This window comes from Trachemys scripta, chromosome 14 (genome assembly GCF_013100865.1).
Source record: "Trachemys scripta elegans isolate TJP31775 chromosome 14, CAS_Tse_1.0, whole genome shotgun sequence".
Lineage (NCBI taxonomy): Eukaryota > Metazoa > Chordata > Testudines > Emydidae > Trachemys > Trachemys scripta.
The window spans coordinates 19,199,923-19,219,715 of record NC_048311.1 but is presented as its reverse complement, the minus strand read 5'-3'; the positions used below and the strand labels follow the sequence as shown (position 1 = coordinate 19,219,715).

At 50.7% G+C, this 19,793-nt stretch overlaps 1 protein-coding gene across 1 annotated transcript in view; it reads right to left on the bottom strand.

Moving 5' to 3' along the window:
* QRICH2 (glutamine rich 2) overlaps window positions 1-18,697 on the bottom strand; it is a 59,593-nt gene extending 40,896 nt beyond the window's left edge. The window contains exons 1-4 of the mRNA XM_034790264.1: window positions 17,724-18,697; window positions 8,801-8,905; window positions 5,041-5,121; window positions 3,400-3,516 (exon numbers count right to left, since the gene is read on the bottom strand). Coding sequence (XP_034646155.1) covers window positions 3,400-3,516; window positions 5,041-5,121; window positions 8,801-8,905; window positions 17,724-18,263 — 843 coding nt within the window. The 5' untranslated portion in view covers window positions 18,264-18,697. The remainder of the gene's footprint in view (window positions 1-3,399; window positions 3,517-5,040; window positions 5,122-8,800; window positions 8,906-17,723) is intronic.
* Window positions 18,698-19,793: the final 1,096 nt, after the last annotated feature.

The following is a 19,793-nucleotide window of genomic DNA, read 5'->3' as shown; positions in this document are numbered from 1 at the left end:
CCGGAGCCCGGGAAGGGAAGTGCCCGGCCGGCGGCTGGGGTCCGGAGGCAAGGGGGCTGCCTGAAGCCCATAGCGCTCGGGCAGCTCGGCTCTTAAACAGAGCCGAAGAGTCAGGGGAGGAGCAGAGCAGCCGCGGGAGGGGAAGTGCCCGCCCGGCATTTTCCCGGACATGTTCAGCTTTTTGGCAATTCCCCCCGGACGGGGGATTGATTGCCAAAAAGCCGGACATGTCCGGGAAAAACCGGACGTATGGTAACCCTACTATTTCTGCACTTCAACTGGAAGTAACGTTACCATCAAATCAGACAGGCCTATTTGGACAGAATGGGCAATGGGACAGGACGTGCCCCCAAACCGGCCTTTATATTGAAAGGAAGCAGCAATCACAAAATGCCCTCTGACGACCTTGCTGGTCGCTGAACCAATTCCATTAGTGGCCAAGTGTTTCCTAGGAGCCTGCTTTCTACAGGAGTCTCTGGGATGGGGTTCCTAGCAGATATCTGACTCTCCCTTTCAATTGTGTACACTTGCCCCTGTCAGTCACATACCCTTCCCCACCATGGGGAAATCACCATCTACTTCCCACATTCCCTTCCCACCAGGTATTACAGTTACTCTGTCTGCCAAAACGCCCTCCATGGGAACAACAAGCATTGTGTATGCATGAAAATCACATGAGCCAGAACTGAAACTCTGGACTGAAGCACTCTTGAGCTAAAATGTGTGAGGCTGAGGTGGGGGGAGGAGTTGGTATCAGGATCCTGAGCATAATTCTGTAGGGGGGGGTCCCCAGGCCAAACCAGAACCCCAGGTCCACCCTCAGACTCTCAGGAGCTGGAAATCCACATCCAACTCTAGATCTGGTAGGTCAGGCCTATCCCATTCTGAGAAGGTCAGATCAGCTTTATCATCTCCTCATAGCACCAATACATTCCAGGGAATGTCTTTGGAATGACTGATTCTGGGAATTAGCAGTCACATTCAAATGAAATGTCATTCTGTGGTAAGGAAAGAAATGATTTCTTTTGGAAACTATGCCACCTGCATGCGTCCGTATGGGGTAACTTTATAGAGTTTCTGACACAGAACAAGAATAGCACGCGTTAGGAATATCATGTGTTGCTTACTATAGAGATTAGCACTGGAACAGAAGCTCCCAATTGATCAATTAACTTCTTGTATTCCTATGGGTTGATTTGCCCTATAGGATATCACCTCCTGTGCCCTGTGAGTGTCTCTATTTTTCTACTCCATACCTACAGAGGGATCTCAGTAGCTAATCTGTGACTCCCAAAGAATGGTACAGTCATGATGTGGCCACCTTGTATGATGCTATATGAAGTTAATTGTTTGACAGGCATGCTATGAGCCACATGCTGCCTCTGAGTGTCCCTCACAGCCTGTTCATGGATGGAGGGGTGCATTACAGATGTGTTCAATCAGGCACATTCCTTCGTTAGATTGGATTTAAGGCTGCTGAAGTACAAAACCCACCAAGGTGATCACTACAAGTTGAAGTCCCCAGTTAAACCAATCTTCACCCACAAGCTCACAGGCACCTCACTTCCACTACAACCTCCCTTGCACCTCCAATGAGTACCAATCACAATACACACATGCAGCTATTCTAACCCACTCCCAAGGGCATAACTGTAACTCTGACTGCAGCTAAACTGATCTATTCTCCACAGATGCAAGTGCGCTGGTAAAGTGTATAATGTGCTATTTGCACATGATGAAGGAGGAGGTCAAAGCGAAGGGGAGCGTGTTTGCATGTGAATTAGAGTAACGGGATGTGTGAATTCTGGGAGAACGGGGATTGAGCTGGAGGGAGAGAAGTGGAGATCTGCTCTGATGAACCTCTTGGGAAAGAGCAGGGTTTAGTCCTACGTGTGTAAAGTATCAGTTCTGCTAGCACAATGGCTAGAGCTAGGTTTGATACACGGAAACACCGTGTAAGTTCCTCCACACCTTCCAATGCTCTGCCAAATGCATCTCCATCCTGACCCACAACACCTTGCCTTACTCCACTCTAGCATTCCTCCAGCTTGACCATAAGCTACCAATTGTGTCACGCTGCGGGGCTATTTTCTGAGGCTGGCAGCCATCCCCTGGCAACAGCCACCAAATTAATCTTCACTCAGGACTAGACTTCTAATCAACCCCTATAAGACATGGTGACTTCACTGCTATCTAATCATGAAGATTCAGCCAGTGACTTCCCTAGACAGTTAAATGTAACAGGAAGCTGCCCTAGGCCTGCCCCGTGGAGACAAGAAAAAGGAAAGAACCAGATCAGTTAGCTCATCTATAAGACATTTTTAACATGCACAGAAAGAAAGGACCAAATTCATGCACTGGGTAAAGCTGAGGGGGGATTACTGATGGTTCAGTGGGATTACACCAGTGGTTAATTTAGTCCAGTGACCATTGTAAAATTCTGTAATGCATAAATTCCAAGAATGTGAGGCCTCCAAATGACATAAATAACCCTTCTCATATTGTGCTAGTTAGACACTGCGACAGGGGTGGCGGAGCCTTCCCAAAAGTGGCCCCCTCCGTGGCCCCACTCCTGCCACCCTCTTCCCCCTGAGGCTCCGCTCCCCACAAAGCCAGAAGCAGGAGGGTGGCCAGGGACTCAGGGCCCCTCCACCTGCCCATGGTGGGGGGGCCAGAGAGCAGCCCCAGGCCCATGTCCCGGCCCCCCGGACCCTCCACCCAGGGCAGATGGAGGGTCAGTGGCTCCCCACCATTGCCTGGGCTCCCTGGGCCAGGCTCCACTTCTGGCCTGGCTGGGAGGTGGAACCTCAGGGGGACAAAGAGGGACAGGGCTGGGGCCGGTGGTGAAAAGTGGACAGGCAAAAAGTGGGAGGGTCATGGCCCCTTGGCTCCCCTGTTCAGGCGCTCCTGCACTGGGAAGCCCTGGGTGGGAGTCATACAAGGATTTCCAGTGCTCAGGCATGGCCCCTTGGTGTCAGAGAATGGCAATCACAAGGTGCCATCACAACATGGGGTCAGAGGGCAGGCGGAGGGAAAAGGCCTCGCTGTCTCTTACATCTCCAGTTTCACACAGCTTTGCTCAGAAAAGGCACATTTAGAGAGAAGCCTTGGATGAGAGCCTGCTCAAGTGGAAGCTTGCATGGCACTGGGGCCTAGAAATGTGAACCGTGACAGAGGTGCAGGCTGATCCCCCAAAGCCAGCTCCGGACACCCTGCCCCAGAGAAGAGCGTATCAGATCGAACACGTTCATGTCAAGCCGCATGAAGGCCGGAAAAGTTCCAGATTCACAAGATCTCCCTCCTTCCTATTACGGGGACGTCTCAGCCGAGGTAGAGGAATGGGGCAAACATATTATGCTTTCCCCTCCCCCCGGCACCCCTAAATGAAGTCACACTCACAGTTGGTGGGCTCTTGCCTTTGCCTGTCACAAGACAGTCCTCCAGAACTTCCCAGCGCACCATGTTATACATTTCTTCGGGGGAAGGATAGAGGTTTAGCCTTCGCTCTAGGTTCCTCTGGAAAGGAAGCAAACCAAAACCAAACAGACATGACTGTACTTCTACGGGGCATGTCTAGGAAGGGACTTCATTCTCTCCTCCATTAACTCTTCAGAGACTAGCAGGCCAGTGATCACCCAAGAAGGTAGCTTGACAGAGAATGTATGTTCCCCAAACTGAGCAGCTGACTTAGTCTTGGACACACCAATAAAAATAGGGGCCCCTTACAGGGAGAGCACAGAACCAGCACCAGGAGGAGAAGAGGAACAGTACTATGCATGGTAACCAGTTCAGCATCCTTGGCTCCATGATGGCACAGACACTCCCCAGCTACCCACACCACCACTTCTGCGATCATGGAGTATCAGGGACAGACACCTAAGCCTTCCTAGTGGAGAAGCGGAGGCTCTAACTCCTCCTATAAAAGCACTGGCATTTCCTGCCCCTAAAGAATCCTCTAGCACAGGGGTCAGCAACCTTTCAGAAGTGGTGTGCCGAGTCTTCATTTATTCACTCTAATTTAAGGTTTCATGTGCCGGTAATACATTCTAACGTTTTTAGAAGGTCTCTTTCTCTAAGTCTATAATATATAACTAAACTAGTGTTGTATGTAAAGTAAATAAGGTTTTTAAAATGTTTAAGAAGCTTCATTTAAAATTAAATTAAAATGCAGAGCCCCCCCCCGGACTGGTGGCCAGGACCCGGGCTGTGTGAGTGCCACTGAAAATCAGCTCGCGTGCCGCCTTCAGTTGCCTACCCCTGCTCTAGCAAGAGAGAAAGCTGGATGGATTGGGGTGTTTCCTGATGCGTCAGGAGGAAGGAGGACACCACAGAAACTCAGGAAGACACTCATGTGCCTTGCCCCTCAATGTATGTGTAATTCCTGTTCCTACTGCGCTGCTTAGGGCCTGACCCTGAGACATGCTGAGCACTGAAGTCACAGGGAGTGAGCTCTCAGGATCATAGCCGCCAACTTCTGCTTCCGCCAGTGGGTTCTTGACCCCTCTCTGCCCCCGGCCCCGCCCCGACTCCGCCTCTGCTCCACCCCCTCCCGCCCCGCCCCCATTCCAACCCCTTCCTCAAAGTCCCCGCCCCAACTCCACCCCCTCCCTGCCCCTATTCTGACTCCTTCCCCAAATCCCTGCCCCAGCCCCACCTCCTCCCCTGAGTTGGCCATGTTCCCGCTCCTCCACCCTCCCTCCCAGAGCAAGCGCTGGGAGGTAGGCGGAGGAGCAGGGACGCGGGGCACTCAGGGGTGGAGGCGAGGTGGGACGGAGCACCCACTAATTTTTCCCCATGGGTGCTCCAGCCCCGGAGAACCCACGGAGTTGGCGCCTATGCCCAGGATCAGGTCCTTCCTGGTCCAAGTAGTTGAAATCTTGACTCAGAGCAGAAGTCCCGTGGGGAAGAAATAACAAAGGAGGAGAAGCTAGGGATTTCAGTGAAGATCAGCATCCAAAAAGGAGGAGTCAAGGAATGAGAATTGGGGCCCCGGGGGTGCCTTGGCAATTCATATGCAAATCGTTCCTCTCAGAAACGTACCACATCATTATCCAAGTTCTTCTGATCAGCGATGCAAGTCTGCAGTTGATTGCCAATTTCCTGGGTATCTAGTTGTAAATTCTTGCAAGAGAAGAGAGTTTAGTTAATCTCCTACAGTCTGGTGTGTGTGTGTGATTGCCTTTAAAAAGGAAGATGGCCAATTTAGACTTCGATCCAAAATGTAGAGGGGGTTGTGTGAGCACACATGTGCAAGCCCACACCCGCACACCCACAATGTGTGTGCGCATTTATATTCCCCCCTCCAATATCTATTTTCCTGTTATTTTTATTTCAAAAGGCAGTGGCATCGGCTTGAAATACAGTCAATTTCAGAAACTGAGTGAAATGCCCTTTGGTCACCCTGCCAAATTGTAGGTTTACAATGCCATTTTCCTGTCTTTTAAATGTTTTGCTCTCTGCTGTTGCTCTGTGAAAGTCATGCAAGCAAGATGGGAAGAAACTGACTATTTGTTCTCACCCAGCAGGGAAAAGTTTGACTACACAAAATGCAAAGTAAACGAACTGAAGGAGCGAGCAAAAAAAACCACTTTGCTCTAGTCTATTTCAATTCTAGTAATCTTGGGAGTTATTGTTAACTGGAAAGGGTCCAAAAAATTCAGACAGGTATGGAATGCTTACGTCGATGGTGTGCCTTTAAATATTTCTTCCTCCAGTACTGAAAACTCAACACAAGAACTTTGTGCTAGTGCATCAAACGGGCCACAAACAGAGAGCAAAACTGAGAAGATTATTTTTTGTACTTCACTCACCTTAATTAAGGAGCATATGTTCTGAAAAACAGATTAAGAACCCAGTCTGACAAAGCCTTCTTCAGTCAACTGAAGGGGCTGATGTGAGTGAATGTTTGCAGAATCGGGCCTCTGATTTGTAAAGATATTTCAGTTTTGATCATCTAAAGTGGTATTAAAAACCCAGGAAAGGGTGTGATATTTATAAATATGGTTTTCTGTCTTGGTCATATCCCTTTAAGCACAGCATACAAGTAAAACACTTGAAACTAGCTCTGACCTCAGTTCATTGTGTTGTATATGATGGGGACTGGGGTGGGCACCAATTAAATGGAAAAGGTCACCCTGAAAACCCCTGAAAGCCCAGCACTATGGGTCTGATCCACAGCCCACTGAAGTCAATGGAAAGACCCCCACAGATCAGTTTTCTACTTACCACAGGAAAGTGGGTTTCTCAAGCCCCACTTGTTGGAGCTGAAGAAGCGAGTGTTTGGAAGAGACTGGAAAGGCAAGAGGGGATGGGCTGGGGAAGCAGAATAGGGAGGGTGTTCCAGTCCTGTGTTGTGGGGGACCTTGGGGCTGGGCATCAGTGGCAAAGCAGAGGGGGTTGTGATAAGGGACTAGGTCGGAGAGGTAGGCTGGGCTGGCCCAAGTCACGCAGGGTGGGGTCTGGGCAGGAGCGCCACCAGCTTTTCTGCCGCCCTAGGTGGCGGAAGATTCCGCACCGAAATGCCGCCCCCCACAGAAGGTCCCGCCGCCGGAATACCGCTGCGGTCGCCACCCCCCAAATTGTAGCGCCCTAGGCGACCACCTAGGTCGCCTAACGGGTCGCGCCGGCCCTGGGTCTGGGTTGCGAGCACCTATTCTCTCGGGTAGAGCATGCTTTTGGGGCTGAACACACAAAGTAAAGGCTCAGCCTTGGCATCCACTTAGCTTTTGTTTCCCTGTACTCTAGGAAACGAGATGTTTACTGCTTCCCCACGGCCCCCCTCCCTTCCCCCAAGGCTCACGGGAAAAGGCGGCTTGCCAAGCTGCAAAAAGAATGAGCTCTTGCGGCTGGCTGGATCCTCGGGGGAGCTAGCGTGTTTTGCAAGCGTGCCTGCAGATGGCCACCCTGAGGATCCCTGAAGGTACAAGAAGTAAGCTGGGCACTGCCAAGCTCTGCTGCCTCCCTGTGGGCGGCATCACAAGGTTCAGACTCTCCCCCACCTGGCAACAATCCCTTGGTTGGCAGAGACCTATGGCCGGCACGAGGCAGATGGGAGCTCCCCCAGGCCTTGCTAGAATGATTTACCCGCTGAGCGTTCTCGCTCACCATTGACACGGAACAATGGTCCCTGTCTTAGTCCTTCAAGGGGCGTGATGGATAGGTTGCCCTGTCCTGGATCCCATGCTGGGCTCCTTTATCTATCTAACTCCTCCAGCAGTTAGCAGGGGATTGGCTCTTCCTCACCCCTTCCCTGCGCTAAATACCCCCTCACATTCCAATGTTCTTTCTCAGCCCCTCCGCCAGCCCCCGGGTGGATTCTAAAGCTGCCCCACCCTGGTGGAACTGGCAGGAGAAGGCAGCGGTGATACAAAGGTGAATGCTTCTCTATCCCACCTGCCCCATGGGCACCTGAGGACGGCAACTCCTCACACTCGTGTCAACCCATCAGGAGCTGGCATCAGGCGTGTTTGTCACCTTGCTGGGATCCCTTGTGGGGGTCCCAAGTGCTGAATTTTTACCTCCTGGCTGCAGCATCAGCTCATGTTACCTGAACCAGGCAATTGGCTCTGCTGTTACAGGCCAGGCCACCCAGCACGGCTTCCCCAGGCCCTGGGAGTACAAACCCCATTCCCTCTGCTCTGGCGCTGGTTAACTCCTGGGCGGAGCGCTCAGGAACAGTAACAAGGCTCTAGGGAAGGGAAGGCCTGAGAGTGCAGGTGAGCCCAGTGCACGACTCCCCCACACGTTACTCCCCAGGCACATCGACTCAACCACGCGGTTGGTGTGCGGGGCCGGCACACAGCTCTGTCTGAATAGCCAGCTCCCCCGTGTCCTTGCACAGTTCAGTTCTGACTTGCATCCCGCCCTGCTGTTCCAGGCCTGGGCTCCCCATGAGCCACGCTGCCGATGGAGTTCAGCCCCAGCATCCCCTCCTATTCCCTTCCTAGCTCTGCCAATGCATCTCGGTCCCAGCAAGCAGATCCAATGCCTTCTGCCATCCCTGGCCAGCTTAGCTATCGGCGGTTTTTGCACTGTCCTCTGGTAGCATCTCCTGCTCCTTCCCCTTGTCCCATGCCACAGACACCGCGTGGGCATTTTAATTGAGGAGGCCAATATACAAGCAAAATGAGATATTTTACATGGTGAACTATGGAGTCTCCCCCCTCCTCTCTCCCCAGAGCAACCCCTCGCCTGCCCTTTCCTGGTATTAGAGTAATAGGGGGCAGACCGAAGGATACAAGCTGGTCTTCACTGCAATTCCCACAGGAGAGGAAAGGTCAGCCAGTCCCCTCTGTCTGCTCTGACCAGCATTACCACAGACAGACAGAGAGGGAGGGAGAGGAGACATTCTCCCCTACATGTGCAGTACAGTGTGTTCTTATTGGACACTGACATTAGAGCATGCTGATCTGCTGCACATAAGCCAGGCATAGTCCTGGCCCAAGCAGCTTGCACTCAAAGTTACCCCCAAAACACAGCAGGGGTGGGGAATACCAGCTCATAAAGGCCTGGGGAGTAGCGAGAAGAGAAATCAAGGGGACGGGACCGGGAGAGAGGTCTCATTCTCTTTGCTGCCCTCACTCAAGCAGTAACTCCCCTTGGGGTTGAGTGCTGCTCGTGGCAGGAGGGAGAGCCCCGCTCCCAGGTGGTGGAGGGTGGAGGACAGGGAGGGCTCAGTGCATACAGCAAGAGAAACTAGGGGATGTCGGTGCCTCAGGGCTGGAAGGAGAAGGCTTGGCGCTCCCCTCACCAGGGAGTGTGACCAGGCCGGCTCTGCTCTGTGGGCAAGGGCCGCACTCACCAAGTCAAGTTTCTCCTTGATGTTTTCGAGGCCCTCGTTCATATGGAAATTATCCGTCTTCACGCCATTGACCTCATTCAGCAGATCCTGGAACAGAGCCATGGCCTGGAACAGACAGGGGAGCGAATTTAGGGCCACAAGAACACCTGGTACACCCCAATGAGGATGCTCGGAGGGGCAGCGGGGCCTAGCAAATCGGACAAGGGGCAGGGAGCGATCATTCCCAGCTCTGCCACTGACTGGCTGTGTGACCTGCGGCAGGGCACTCCCCTGTCTGTCTGTTTCCTTAGCTTTATCATTAGCAGGGAGAATAATACCCACCTATCTGGCTGAGGGAGGGGCCAGATGGACCCTGTTAGGCGAGCTCCAGCTGCCAATGGAGTGTGGACGGTGCCGAGGGGCTTGCCAGGGAGCCAGCTTAAACAGGTGGGAGCTAGGGCCATCAGCTTCCAGGACAGAACAACACAGCAGCTCCACCCCAGAGCATCCTTCCCAACAGGGAGCTGGACACAGGGAGGGGCTCAGCAGAGCTTCTCCTTTTACTCCCCAAGTAAATAACAGCTTATAATGAATAAATGAATTAAGCCTGGCAGCTCCACACCTCCAGGCAGACCCATGATCTGCTAGATTACCCAGAAGGGTTAAATGAAAGCGCCAGCCTGGCCCTCCTCCCCCCACTCTCCCCGTCAGTGCATTTCCAGACAGGGGGTAAATATCATTGCATTGGGTACCTAACTGAGTGTGAACAGATCAAGTGCAGACATGCCCTGCGGTCTATGCCAGGACACCGTGATGTGCGAGCATTCACTGTTCATTAGCTTGCTGCCTTCCCATTTTAGCTTGGACTCCGCAGACTTCTCCTTCCAGATTTGGGTACTATACGCTTCTCCCTCTGGTACTGTTGTCCTGCCCACACAATACCCTTACCTTATTCTATAGCTTTTGCCCCAAAACCTGCCTCTGATACACAAATACTGGGATCAAAAACTTCCCTGATGCTGTGCTCAACAGCTGGTGCCAAATACCAGTGAGTGGGTTTAACTATTCATTAGCTGGACTTGGCCTTTCACACAGAGCACTTGACCATAGCAGACTCAAACCGGGGCTCTCGCAGTAAACAGGCAACATCTGCTACAGTAGCTCTAGCTCATGGTTAGAGCGGGGGGGGCAGGAGATTTGGGGTAGGCCACTGACTCACCAAACCGCTTGCCAAAGGCCACGCAATCGCCTCGTGCCTCAGTTTCTTCTGTAAAATGGGGATAGTGATATTGACCTACCACCGCGAGGCAATGATGTTCGGAAAGCGCTTTGAGATCAGCTGGAAGCTGCTGGGGACATTGCAAAGTATAAAAGCAGACTGTGCTAAGCTGCTTGCAGCTGGAAACTGTTCTCAGCATAAGATATGCCAAGTTACATGAGTTGCCCTCACCTCACCACCTCTGACGCGGATAATAAATGACCCAGGCCACAGGGTTGTTGGCACTGTCCCGCTTTCCCCCTGCCAGTGGACTGGATGCTCACCTCTCCTTGGAGCTCCAGCATTAGAGGGTTTTTCCCTTTGAATCCCATTAACCAAGGCTCTCAGCTGTGCAGATCTTTAGTAGAACATTGATCAGGGATCAACCACTCCGCTGGCCATCTTATTAACAAGCAAAGTTCTACAACAACACTGTGCATCCACATAGCATTCTGACAGGTTTCAGAGTAGCAGCCGTGTTAGTCTGTATCCGCAAAAAGAACAGGAGTACTTGTGGCACCTAAGAGACTAACAAATTTATTAGAGCATAAGCTTTCGTGGACTACAGCCCACTTCTTCGGATGCCACTCTGTATGCATCCGAAGAAGTGGGCTGTAGTCCACGAAAGCTTATGCTCTAATAAATTTATTAGTCTCTAAGGTGCCACAAGTACTCCTGTTCTTTTTGCACAAAGCATTGCTCAGTGTGGTGTCTCCCAGTGATTTACAAACAGCCTCGTCTCATCCCTGCCAAGTGCAGAGGATATTATCCTCCATTTTACAGATGGGCAAAATGAAGCACCGAGAGGGTCAAGTGACTTGCTCAAGGTCACATGATGACTCCGTGGCAAAAGCAGGAATGGAACCCAGGTGTCCTGACACATGTTCTAACTATTAGAGCCCCCCGTCTCCCAATTAATGCTGAGCACTTCTGAAGATTAAAATGGCCAGGTATTAGATACACACTGTCACGGAGTGTGGGAGATTCAGGGCCCTGCACCCCTCTTCCTGGGATTCACCGTGACTCTCAGCCAGCCAGTAAAACAGAAGGTTTATAGGACAATAGGAACGCAGTCTAAAACAGAGCTTGTAGGTACAACCAGGATCCCTCAGTCAAGTCATTCTGGGGGGCAGGGAGCTTAGACCCCAGCCTTGGGGTTCCCCACGTTCCACCACCCAGCACAAAACTGAAACTAGAAACTCCTCCAGCAGCTCTCTCCCCTCTCCCCCCAGCTCCTCCTCTCTTTTGTTCAGTCTCCCGGCCAGAAGGTATCACTTCTCCCAACCCCCATCCTGGCTCAGGTTACAGCTCAGGTATCTTCCTTCAAGGGAAGTCCCCCATCCCCAATGTAACTCCCCTGCAACATTCCAGGTCAAATCCGCCCCGCTCCCTGTTGCGTCACACACACCTATGACAAAAACAATGATTAAACAACAGGAGCAACTGGAGAGTTACATTCACTAGGGCTGGAGGGAGATCCACTTACTCAAAGTGGTGAGCAGTTACCCACGTGGGTAGCCAATTCACCCAAGGCAGAGCCAGCACAAAAATGATGCATCCTTTGCAGTCCCACTTAAACTCTCAAAATAAAACGTAAGTTGTGCATAGGTCTTGTGCTGGGTCCGCTGCACGGGATTGAGTTCCGCCCTATTGTATGGGGCTTACAAACTGGCCTCACACACAACACCGGGAAATTCCAATCTCTTGACCAGAAAATTTGTTTTCTTTTATCTTGGGGTTCTGTGCTGTCACCCGTCAGCAGCTCACACTGATGTTTTATTTCCATTAACTCGGCACAAGTAAGATCAATCCACAAAACCATTTAAAAAAAAAAAGAAAAAGTCAGGCCCAGTCCTACAAGGTGCTAAGCATTCTCAATTCTCGTTGGCTTCACCGCGGATGCTCACTCAGCAGCCAGCTGCAGGCTCTCTGTGCCTCACAGAATGGGGCCCTTATTTCCTAGCTGAAATGCTGCTCTTGGATAAAAACTAGCGGCAACCCTGGTTTACACTCAGATGGCTTTAGGTGTCAGCGCTGTACTCAAACTGATGGGGAACATCGATGCTCTCACAAATATTAGATCACTCAGGAGATGAATTGGAAACCAGAGCCCAGCTCCCACAGATCACAATGGGGAATGCTTTGGTTTTTTATTTAACATGACCCTCCCGAGGCAGCACTGACGAATAATTAAACATTTACAGCCTGCCATATTGGATTGCAATAACTGTGCGACATGAGCCTGGGTGCTGATTTAATGCTCGGAGAAGGAGCTGTGTATCAGCCACAGAAAAGGCTCATTATCTCGTCAAAGCAGTTCCTTTTCCCTCCCAATATGCTACACGAAGGGATGAATAATTCAGCCGGGACTTGCTTTAATCTTGTGGTTCAACTCTTCCCCTATCACCGCTGCTATTGCTCCTGCTTCGGAGGCATTCTTTGGGCATGGCTTTTCCTTTCACCACATTTGATCACTGTCCTAAAGCCAGCCAGCTAGCTCCGGAAGCACGGCTCACTAAGCTCTGCTGGGTACGCGGAAGATCCATGCTGCCTGGCCCCCATGACAAGGTCTGCTCCCCATGCTGGTCTAGAGCAGACAGTCCCCGCTGCCGCTTCTGAGACTGTCAATTTCAGCCAACCATTCTGTCAGCAAACTCTGCTAATAAGTAGGGGCGGCATTCTCCTCCCCATGCCGCACGAGGCCTACGCATCACCTACGTCCTCAACATAAGTGATGCTAGTCCCGCTGCACAAGGGCCAATTGCCTCCTCAGAGCACGTTCATAACTTTCTCCATCCGGGAACGGCTGCTGTGTTTAGAACACACAAACAGATGGCAGGGAACAGAGAGGGAGGTTCACCTGTCACAATGTGTTATCCTTGCAGACACACTATCTGCGCTAGGAGCTCCCTCTTTGTGGCAAACGCTCACAGCTCTCCAAAACAGGCAGAACCTAGGATATTAATGTGCCCCCCTCTGCCCCCACCAGCCCATGGTGTCACACCGTCTTCACCTATGCCAGAGCTTTGTTTAGACCTGCCAATGCCACAGCCCAGTTTCAGTGTAGGGCTTGGAAGAGTCCCAATTTTGTGGAACGGTCCTAGGCATAACATGGGACTGTGAGGCCAAGGGCCATCCAGGTGCATCAATCTGCTTCCTAGGCAGAACCAGCTGAGCACAGAACAGGGAGGGCCCTGTTGACCTACTCTGGGATGAGACCTAGCAACCAGGTCCTCCCCCTCCCAAGCACTCTGTACAGGAGAAAGGAAGGGAAAATCCACTGTCCAGTCACAGGTGGAGAAAAGGAGAAGGGATGGGGACGGGGCGGGGGGGGGGAGGCATGGAATGTAGGGACTGCAATAATAACCTTGTTGAGCTCCCTGCAAGCCCTAAATCCTACCCTGACTCATGCTGCATGAATTTTGGACTGTGATGGGAGCTGGAAGGGCAGAGCACCTCCAATCTACAATAGTCAGTAGTATCTTGCTGAATGTGCAAGACAGAAGCAGTAGGATAACCAGCACCTGATCCTGTGAGACGCGGAAAGCCATGGGAAATGAGGGCACACAGCACCTTTGTCCATCTTTTGTCAATATCTGTTTAACTCAGATGCATGAGAAATACCTGGGGGAACAAGAGGTCTCTGCTAAAGAGTCAAACCCTTAAACCCTTTGATGAAGGACTTAGAAAGGTCATAATTCACACTGAGGCCCTCCAGTGAATCCTCTCACAAAAGCACGGACTTAAACATGTTTGAGATTTCTAAGAGGACGGCAAGCAGAAAAACTCACACATTTTCACCCTCCTCCCCAACCCTTCAGATCTTCTTTATCCATACTAAGGAAGCAAAGCAGACCCAACGCCCCCAATCACCCTCCCCCATTTGAATATTACCTCCCTTTCATCACCACTCCACATACATTTAATTATCACTTGGCCAACCCTACACATTTAGCTCTATACATCTTCCTTCTGAGTCAGCTCCTCCAGGCTACGGGTCAGTTTTTTGTTCTTCTCCTGTCATAACCATACAGCTAAGGGTAGCATAAAATCCCTCCTTAACCTGTAAGGGGTTAAGAAGCTCAAACAACCTGGTTGGCACCTGACCAAAAGGACCAATAAGGGAAGAAGATACTTTCAAATCTGTGGGGGGAAGGTTTTGTTTGTGGTCTCTTTGTTGTTCTCTCTCGGACAGAGAGGGACCAGGGCAGGAAAAAAAAATCTCCTAAAACCTTACCTGAGATAAGCATCTAAGGTTACAAAAATTGTAAGTAAAGCAAGAAAATGCGTTAGATTATCTTTTGTTTTAACTTGTGAATTTTCCCTACGCTCAGAGGGAGGTTTATGCCTGTTTTTTGTAACTCTAAAGCTGAGCCTAGAGGGGAATCCTCTGTTTTAAATCTTTTTGTTACCCTGTAAAATTACCTTCCATCCTGATTTTACAGAGGTGCTTCTTTTACTTTTTTCTTTATAATAAAGTTATTCTTTTAAGAACCTGATTGGTTTTTAAAGTCCTAGAAACCCAAGGGTCTGGTCTGTGCTCACTTGGTTAACCTATTGGTTGGTATATTATTCTCAAGCCTCCCCAGGAAAGGGGGTGAAGGGACATGGGGGGATATTTGGGGAAATAGGAACTCCAAGTGGTCCTTTTCCTGAATCTTGGCCTAAATCACTTGGTGATGGCAGCAATACCATCCAAGGAAAAGGAAAGGATTTGTGCCTTGGGGAAGTTTTTAACCCAAGCTGGTAGAAATAAGCTTAGGGGTCTTTCATGCGGGTCCCCACATCTGTACGCCAGAGTTCAGAGTGGGGAGGGAACCCTGACATCTCCCAATTCCCCCTAGTTTGTAACTGTCCTTCTGGTACTAAGGAACCCAAAGTGACCCCACTATCCCAGATGTGGTTGTACTACTGCTGCCTAGGGAGGGAATATTACACTGCCCTGTTCCATGACACCTTTGTCCTTTCTATGGTCACATCATACTGATTGGTCCAGGCTGCACTGCCAGTGCATCCCATGAGTTGGAATGTGGAGAGGCTGCTCTAAGAAGAACAAGTTATTCCTTGTGCCCCCAAAAGAGCCCACTTTTCTCCCCTCTTTTTATTCCCCCCGTCCTGATTTTCGATTGCAGTACAGATGCTCCCCTTCCAGTGGGGAAAATCCCCAGGGCTTTCCCCTAATGAGCCTATGCAACATGCTGGTATCCTTGATCTTAGAACAGAACCACGGGTCCCTCTGGCACACCACTTCAGCTCCTTAGCCAGCCTCCCGCCTCCTGGAGTGGCAAGAATTAACTTGGCAACACTACAACGCGTCCTGAGTGAGACTCTGAACTCAAACCGCTTTCAGGGAGCCCCAGGCTATAAGGGAGATAGCAGACATCCTGGAGATGATGCTATTTACCTACAAGAGGAAGGGTACAAACTACAGCATTTACATTATGCCTAGTAAGTCCGACAGAACAGCTATACGGTCTCAGGCAGCCCCCTGGGGTATCTGTGCCATGGTAGATCTACCACTAATGCACATGGAGTGGGGAAAGGATCCGAGGGCAGATGTAAGTCAGGGGACAGAGATGGGGGAAAATATTACTCCCTCGCTCGTAAACTGACAGCATCACATGGCACTAACTTCATCAGGCCAGAGCATATCTGGCAATACATCTGCCATGATTTCAATGTAACTCCTCCCTTCCCTCTCCCCCCGACTCCAATGGAAACTCTGTATGTGATCTGACCGCAGGGTATGACCCCTCAGAGAGACACAGGTCCAATTTCTTTGAACGCTATTGGAGTCCTGGAATAGAAAATACCACTTGCACCGGGGCGGCAGAAATGGGGGTGCAGGTGGGGAGCAGGAACAGGGAAATATTGTGGAGGCAGCTGCCATGAGGCCTGGGAGCCGGGAAGCAGGTAGTGGGACCCATCGGGGCTGGAGTGAGTCAGGGAGCAGGTAGGAACCCCTGGGCTGGGACCCTCCTTCCCAGCTTAGAGCCAGCTGCCTGCCCCCACCCTGCCAAGTGTCAGTACCTCTCCTCACTCCCCCTCTTGTCCCTCTGCCCCCCATTTGCAGGAAGCTTTTCTCCCTCCCTTCCACTTTGCACCTCTTTAGTGTCCTTGTGACCAAGGACATCAAAGCATTTCACCACATTAAATTAAGCGCCCCAACTACCTGTGAAGTAGGTAAGTGAGATCACCTACGGGTTCTGGATGGGGAAACTGAGGCACAGAGCAGCCAAGGGCTGGATTTTTAGAGGTGCTGAGAACCCAGTCCTACTGAAGTAAAGAGGAGCTGCAGGTTCTCAGCACTTTTGAAAGCATCAGATCCTTGAAAATTTGCTAGAGGTCACATAGGAAGACTGTAGCAGAGCTGGAAACAGAGCACAGAGATCCCACCTCTCAATGCATTAAACCGTTCTGCCCCTTAAAAGCATACAGCGCAACTGGAAATCAGGGCTGACAAGAGGGACAACAACTGTACTGGGGCTCCAAACTCAGGGGCCCCCCCAAAATGACTAACGTCTGTGTAAATAAAAAAATGGGAGGGGTGGAGCCCCAACAAACATGATGTACCAGGCCCCCAAACTTCTCTTGATGGGCCTGCTCCCAATTCAGGAGTAGCTCATTTGTCAGCAGTGTCTAACGGAGGTCTACACAGATCACTGACAAAGGACAATAAAAGGTCACAAAGAAGAACACGGGCTCTACGTTCCCTAGATTGAAGAGAAGATGAATGAAAACAAGAATACATCCTTTGTTAAAATTATGGCATGTGATAAATGAGCAACCCCCTGATCGTCCCCATCCAGCACTTTAATTAAACGAGTAGCAGCAATCAGGACTTTATTTCTCTTGCAACCTTAGAGGAATCAGTGCAGAGATGCTCTTGTAAAATTCATGCAACAAGTCACAGCTGTAATAAGAACTGCGTAACACCTAGTCATGGTTTTCCCTGTTATCCAGCCTTGAAAATACATGCCAGATCACAACCTCCATAACAACATGCAACGTAAATAACACTGGATGAAACATGTGAAAGATAATTGGAGGCTGCCCTGGGGATTCAGAAAATATTTCCCTTCTTATAGTTTAGCTCTAATTCTAACACAGTGAGAGTCTTAAAAATTATTGATTTCTACATGAGAGACAAGGTGGGAGAGGTAATATCTTTTCTTGGCCCAACATCTGACGGTGAAAGAGAAGCTTTCTAGTTACGCTAGCTCTTCTTCAGGTCATGAGTTCCAAGTGTCTTTCAGACGCCCACAGACTTCTCAATGTCCTTCACTTCAGACCCTAACTTACCATCATTTTGCACAAATTTGGAGTCTTGTTGCTTATTATTGGAAATTATTTCTATCAAACAACAAAATAAATAAAATAATACCACCAAGCACTAATACAGAACACAGGTCTGGTAATGAGTGCTATATAAGGAACTTAAAACAGAGCAATTATCTACTACTTTTCTTCCAAATGGCTCAGGACCCTTTATAAGGGTCGATATTAACCCAATTTTCTAGGTGGGGAAACTGAGGCATAAAGGGGTAAAGTGAGTGACTTGCTCAAAGTTGAACAGCAAGTCAGTAGCAGAGGCAAGGCTATAGCATATATTTGCTGATTCTCAGATCTGGGCTCTCGCCACTGGACATGTTGCCTCCTCACAACTTAAAGAATGGAAAGATTTACCTTGGAGATGCCATTCTCATTAGCTTCTATCTTTTTCTTCATCTGCATCATTTGCCACATGTCAGCCACAGCAGATCCATTCGGAGAGCCACTCTTGGTCCTCTCCAGCAAGTCTGTTCCAGAAGGCAATTTTTCTAGGGCAGCCATTTGCTTCTCAAGACCTTGAACCTGTTCCCCTATTCCATGGACCTCAGACTTCACCCCATGCACCTGAGCCTCCACTCCATCCACTTGAGCCGCCATCCCAACCACCTTGGCCTCCACGCCATGCACCTGAGCCGCTACCCCAATGACCTTCTTCTCTAAGTCAGCATAGGGCAAGTCTTCTGACTCATCACGCTTGCCCTTCTCTTTCTCCTGCAGAGGCACAGGTTCCGGGGGCTTGGGTTTCTCCTCATGCATCTCGGCTTTGACATCCTGCAGGTTGAGTTGTTTAATGATGGCATGGAGTAAAGTGTGGAGGGCATTAAAATTGACCACCCCGATCTCCGGCGTCCCTATGGAGAGATCAGCCAATTCCAACAAGCTGATCAGAGCCATTGCCCCCCGACTTTAACTCCTGCCCGGTATCTGATGCCGTTACCTTCTCATTCAAATATAAAGCTATTTTCCTCCCCAAATAGATCTAATGACTTGAGCCCATGGGCTCAAATAAGTTTCTCTTCTTCACCTGGCGAGTTATTAAGCAAACAGTTAAAATCAATCCAGGCTGCTCGATCTTCCCACAAGCCGAGCTCAGCTGCACACTCCATCGAATAGCAATTTCCCGGGGAATTTTCCTTCCAGGGATTTTCCCCCAGCCTTTTTTAAAGTTATTTATTTATTGACTTAAATTTCCCTCGACCTATCTAGGCCTGATCCTCTTGCCCCCCGCCCCCTCCCTCCTGGGCTAATGCCCCTGTCTCAGACACCTGCCGCTGCCATGCCGGACTACGGGCAGAAGCAGGGAGCAGGCTGCTGGCAGCCCAGCAGAGCCATCTCCACTGGGACACACCAACCCCTCTGGCTCGGACCCGCCCCTTTCGCCCTTCCATTGGCTACTGAACACACCGCCCCACCGCCGGATTGGCCACAGCGGCTGCCCATGTGCCTTTGTTTACATCAGTGGGTTCTGATAGCTACATTGTAGCGTCTGGAGTTGCTAGGCAGGGACGCAGCGCCCCCTAGACGTTCTGTGGCTCATTGCGCCTGGGGAAGTAGTCCCTCCCCCCCCCCACCTGAATCGAAGCGGCTCTGAAAGGCAGGGAAAAGAGCTGGATCCTGGCCCCACTCCTGGCCGGATTTGAAAGGCTAGGGCTAGGGGGTTGCAGTGGGCCTTGGCCTTTGCCTCTGCCTGCCTCCAGAAACACGTGGGGAGGGAGGGAGGGAGTTAAGCTGGGGAAAGGGCTGGCTGGGATTTGGAGTGATGGGGAGGCAGCCTGGGTGCTGAGCTGGGAAGAATGGGCCATGGCTGCCAGAGGACGGCAGGGGTGCTGGGTAGGCAGTGGAGAGGCTCTGGAGGAGTGGGCAGGGGCACTGGAGCAATTTTAGAGTGGGGGTGCTAAGAGCCATTAAACCAAACTGTAAACCCTGTCGAGGAGGGAAACCGCTTCAAGCCACGGGAGTGGGCTAGCTGGGGCTGCAGGAGGCTGGGCCCACACTGGTTTAGCTGCAGGGCCACCCTTCGGTAAAACTCATCAGCCTCTCCTCATTTTAGGGACAGCACAGCAGGCTGTCATGGAGGGTGACCTTAGCCTGAAATTGCTGAGCACGTCAGACTTTACCCATAGAACTCCTCCATACTGGCTCCCCAATACGAACTGCCTCCTGAATGGCCCAGAGGGCTCGGTGTGAGCTTGCAAAAACAAAACTCAAGGAACTAGCCTTAAAAAGGCCACAGTACATTCATCGATGGCCCAACGTTCAGTTTCTGTGACAAATTCACACAGCCTAAGACCAACAGAAATTTGGTCTGCTGATTTTCCGCCCCCCAAATTAATGGAAGCTAGTTGTTACTCCGTAAAACACAATCCTGGCTCATTTGCAACCCAGACCTTGCAGCACTGGGAACCCAACTATAGTGACGGCAGC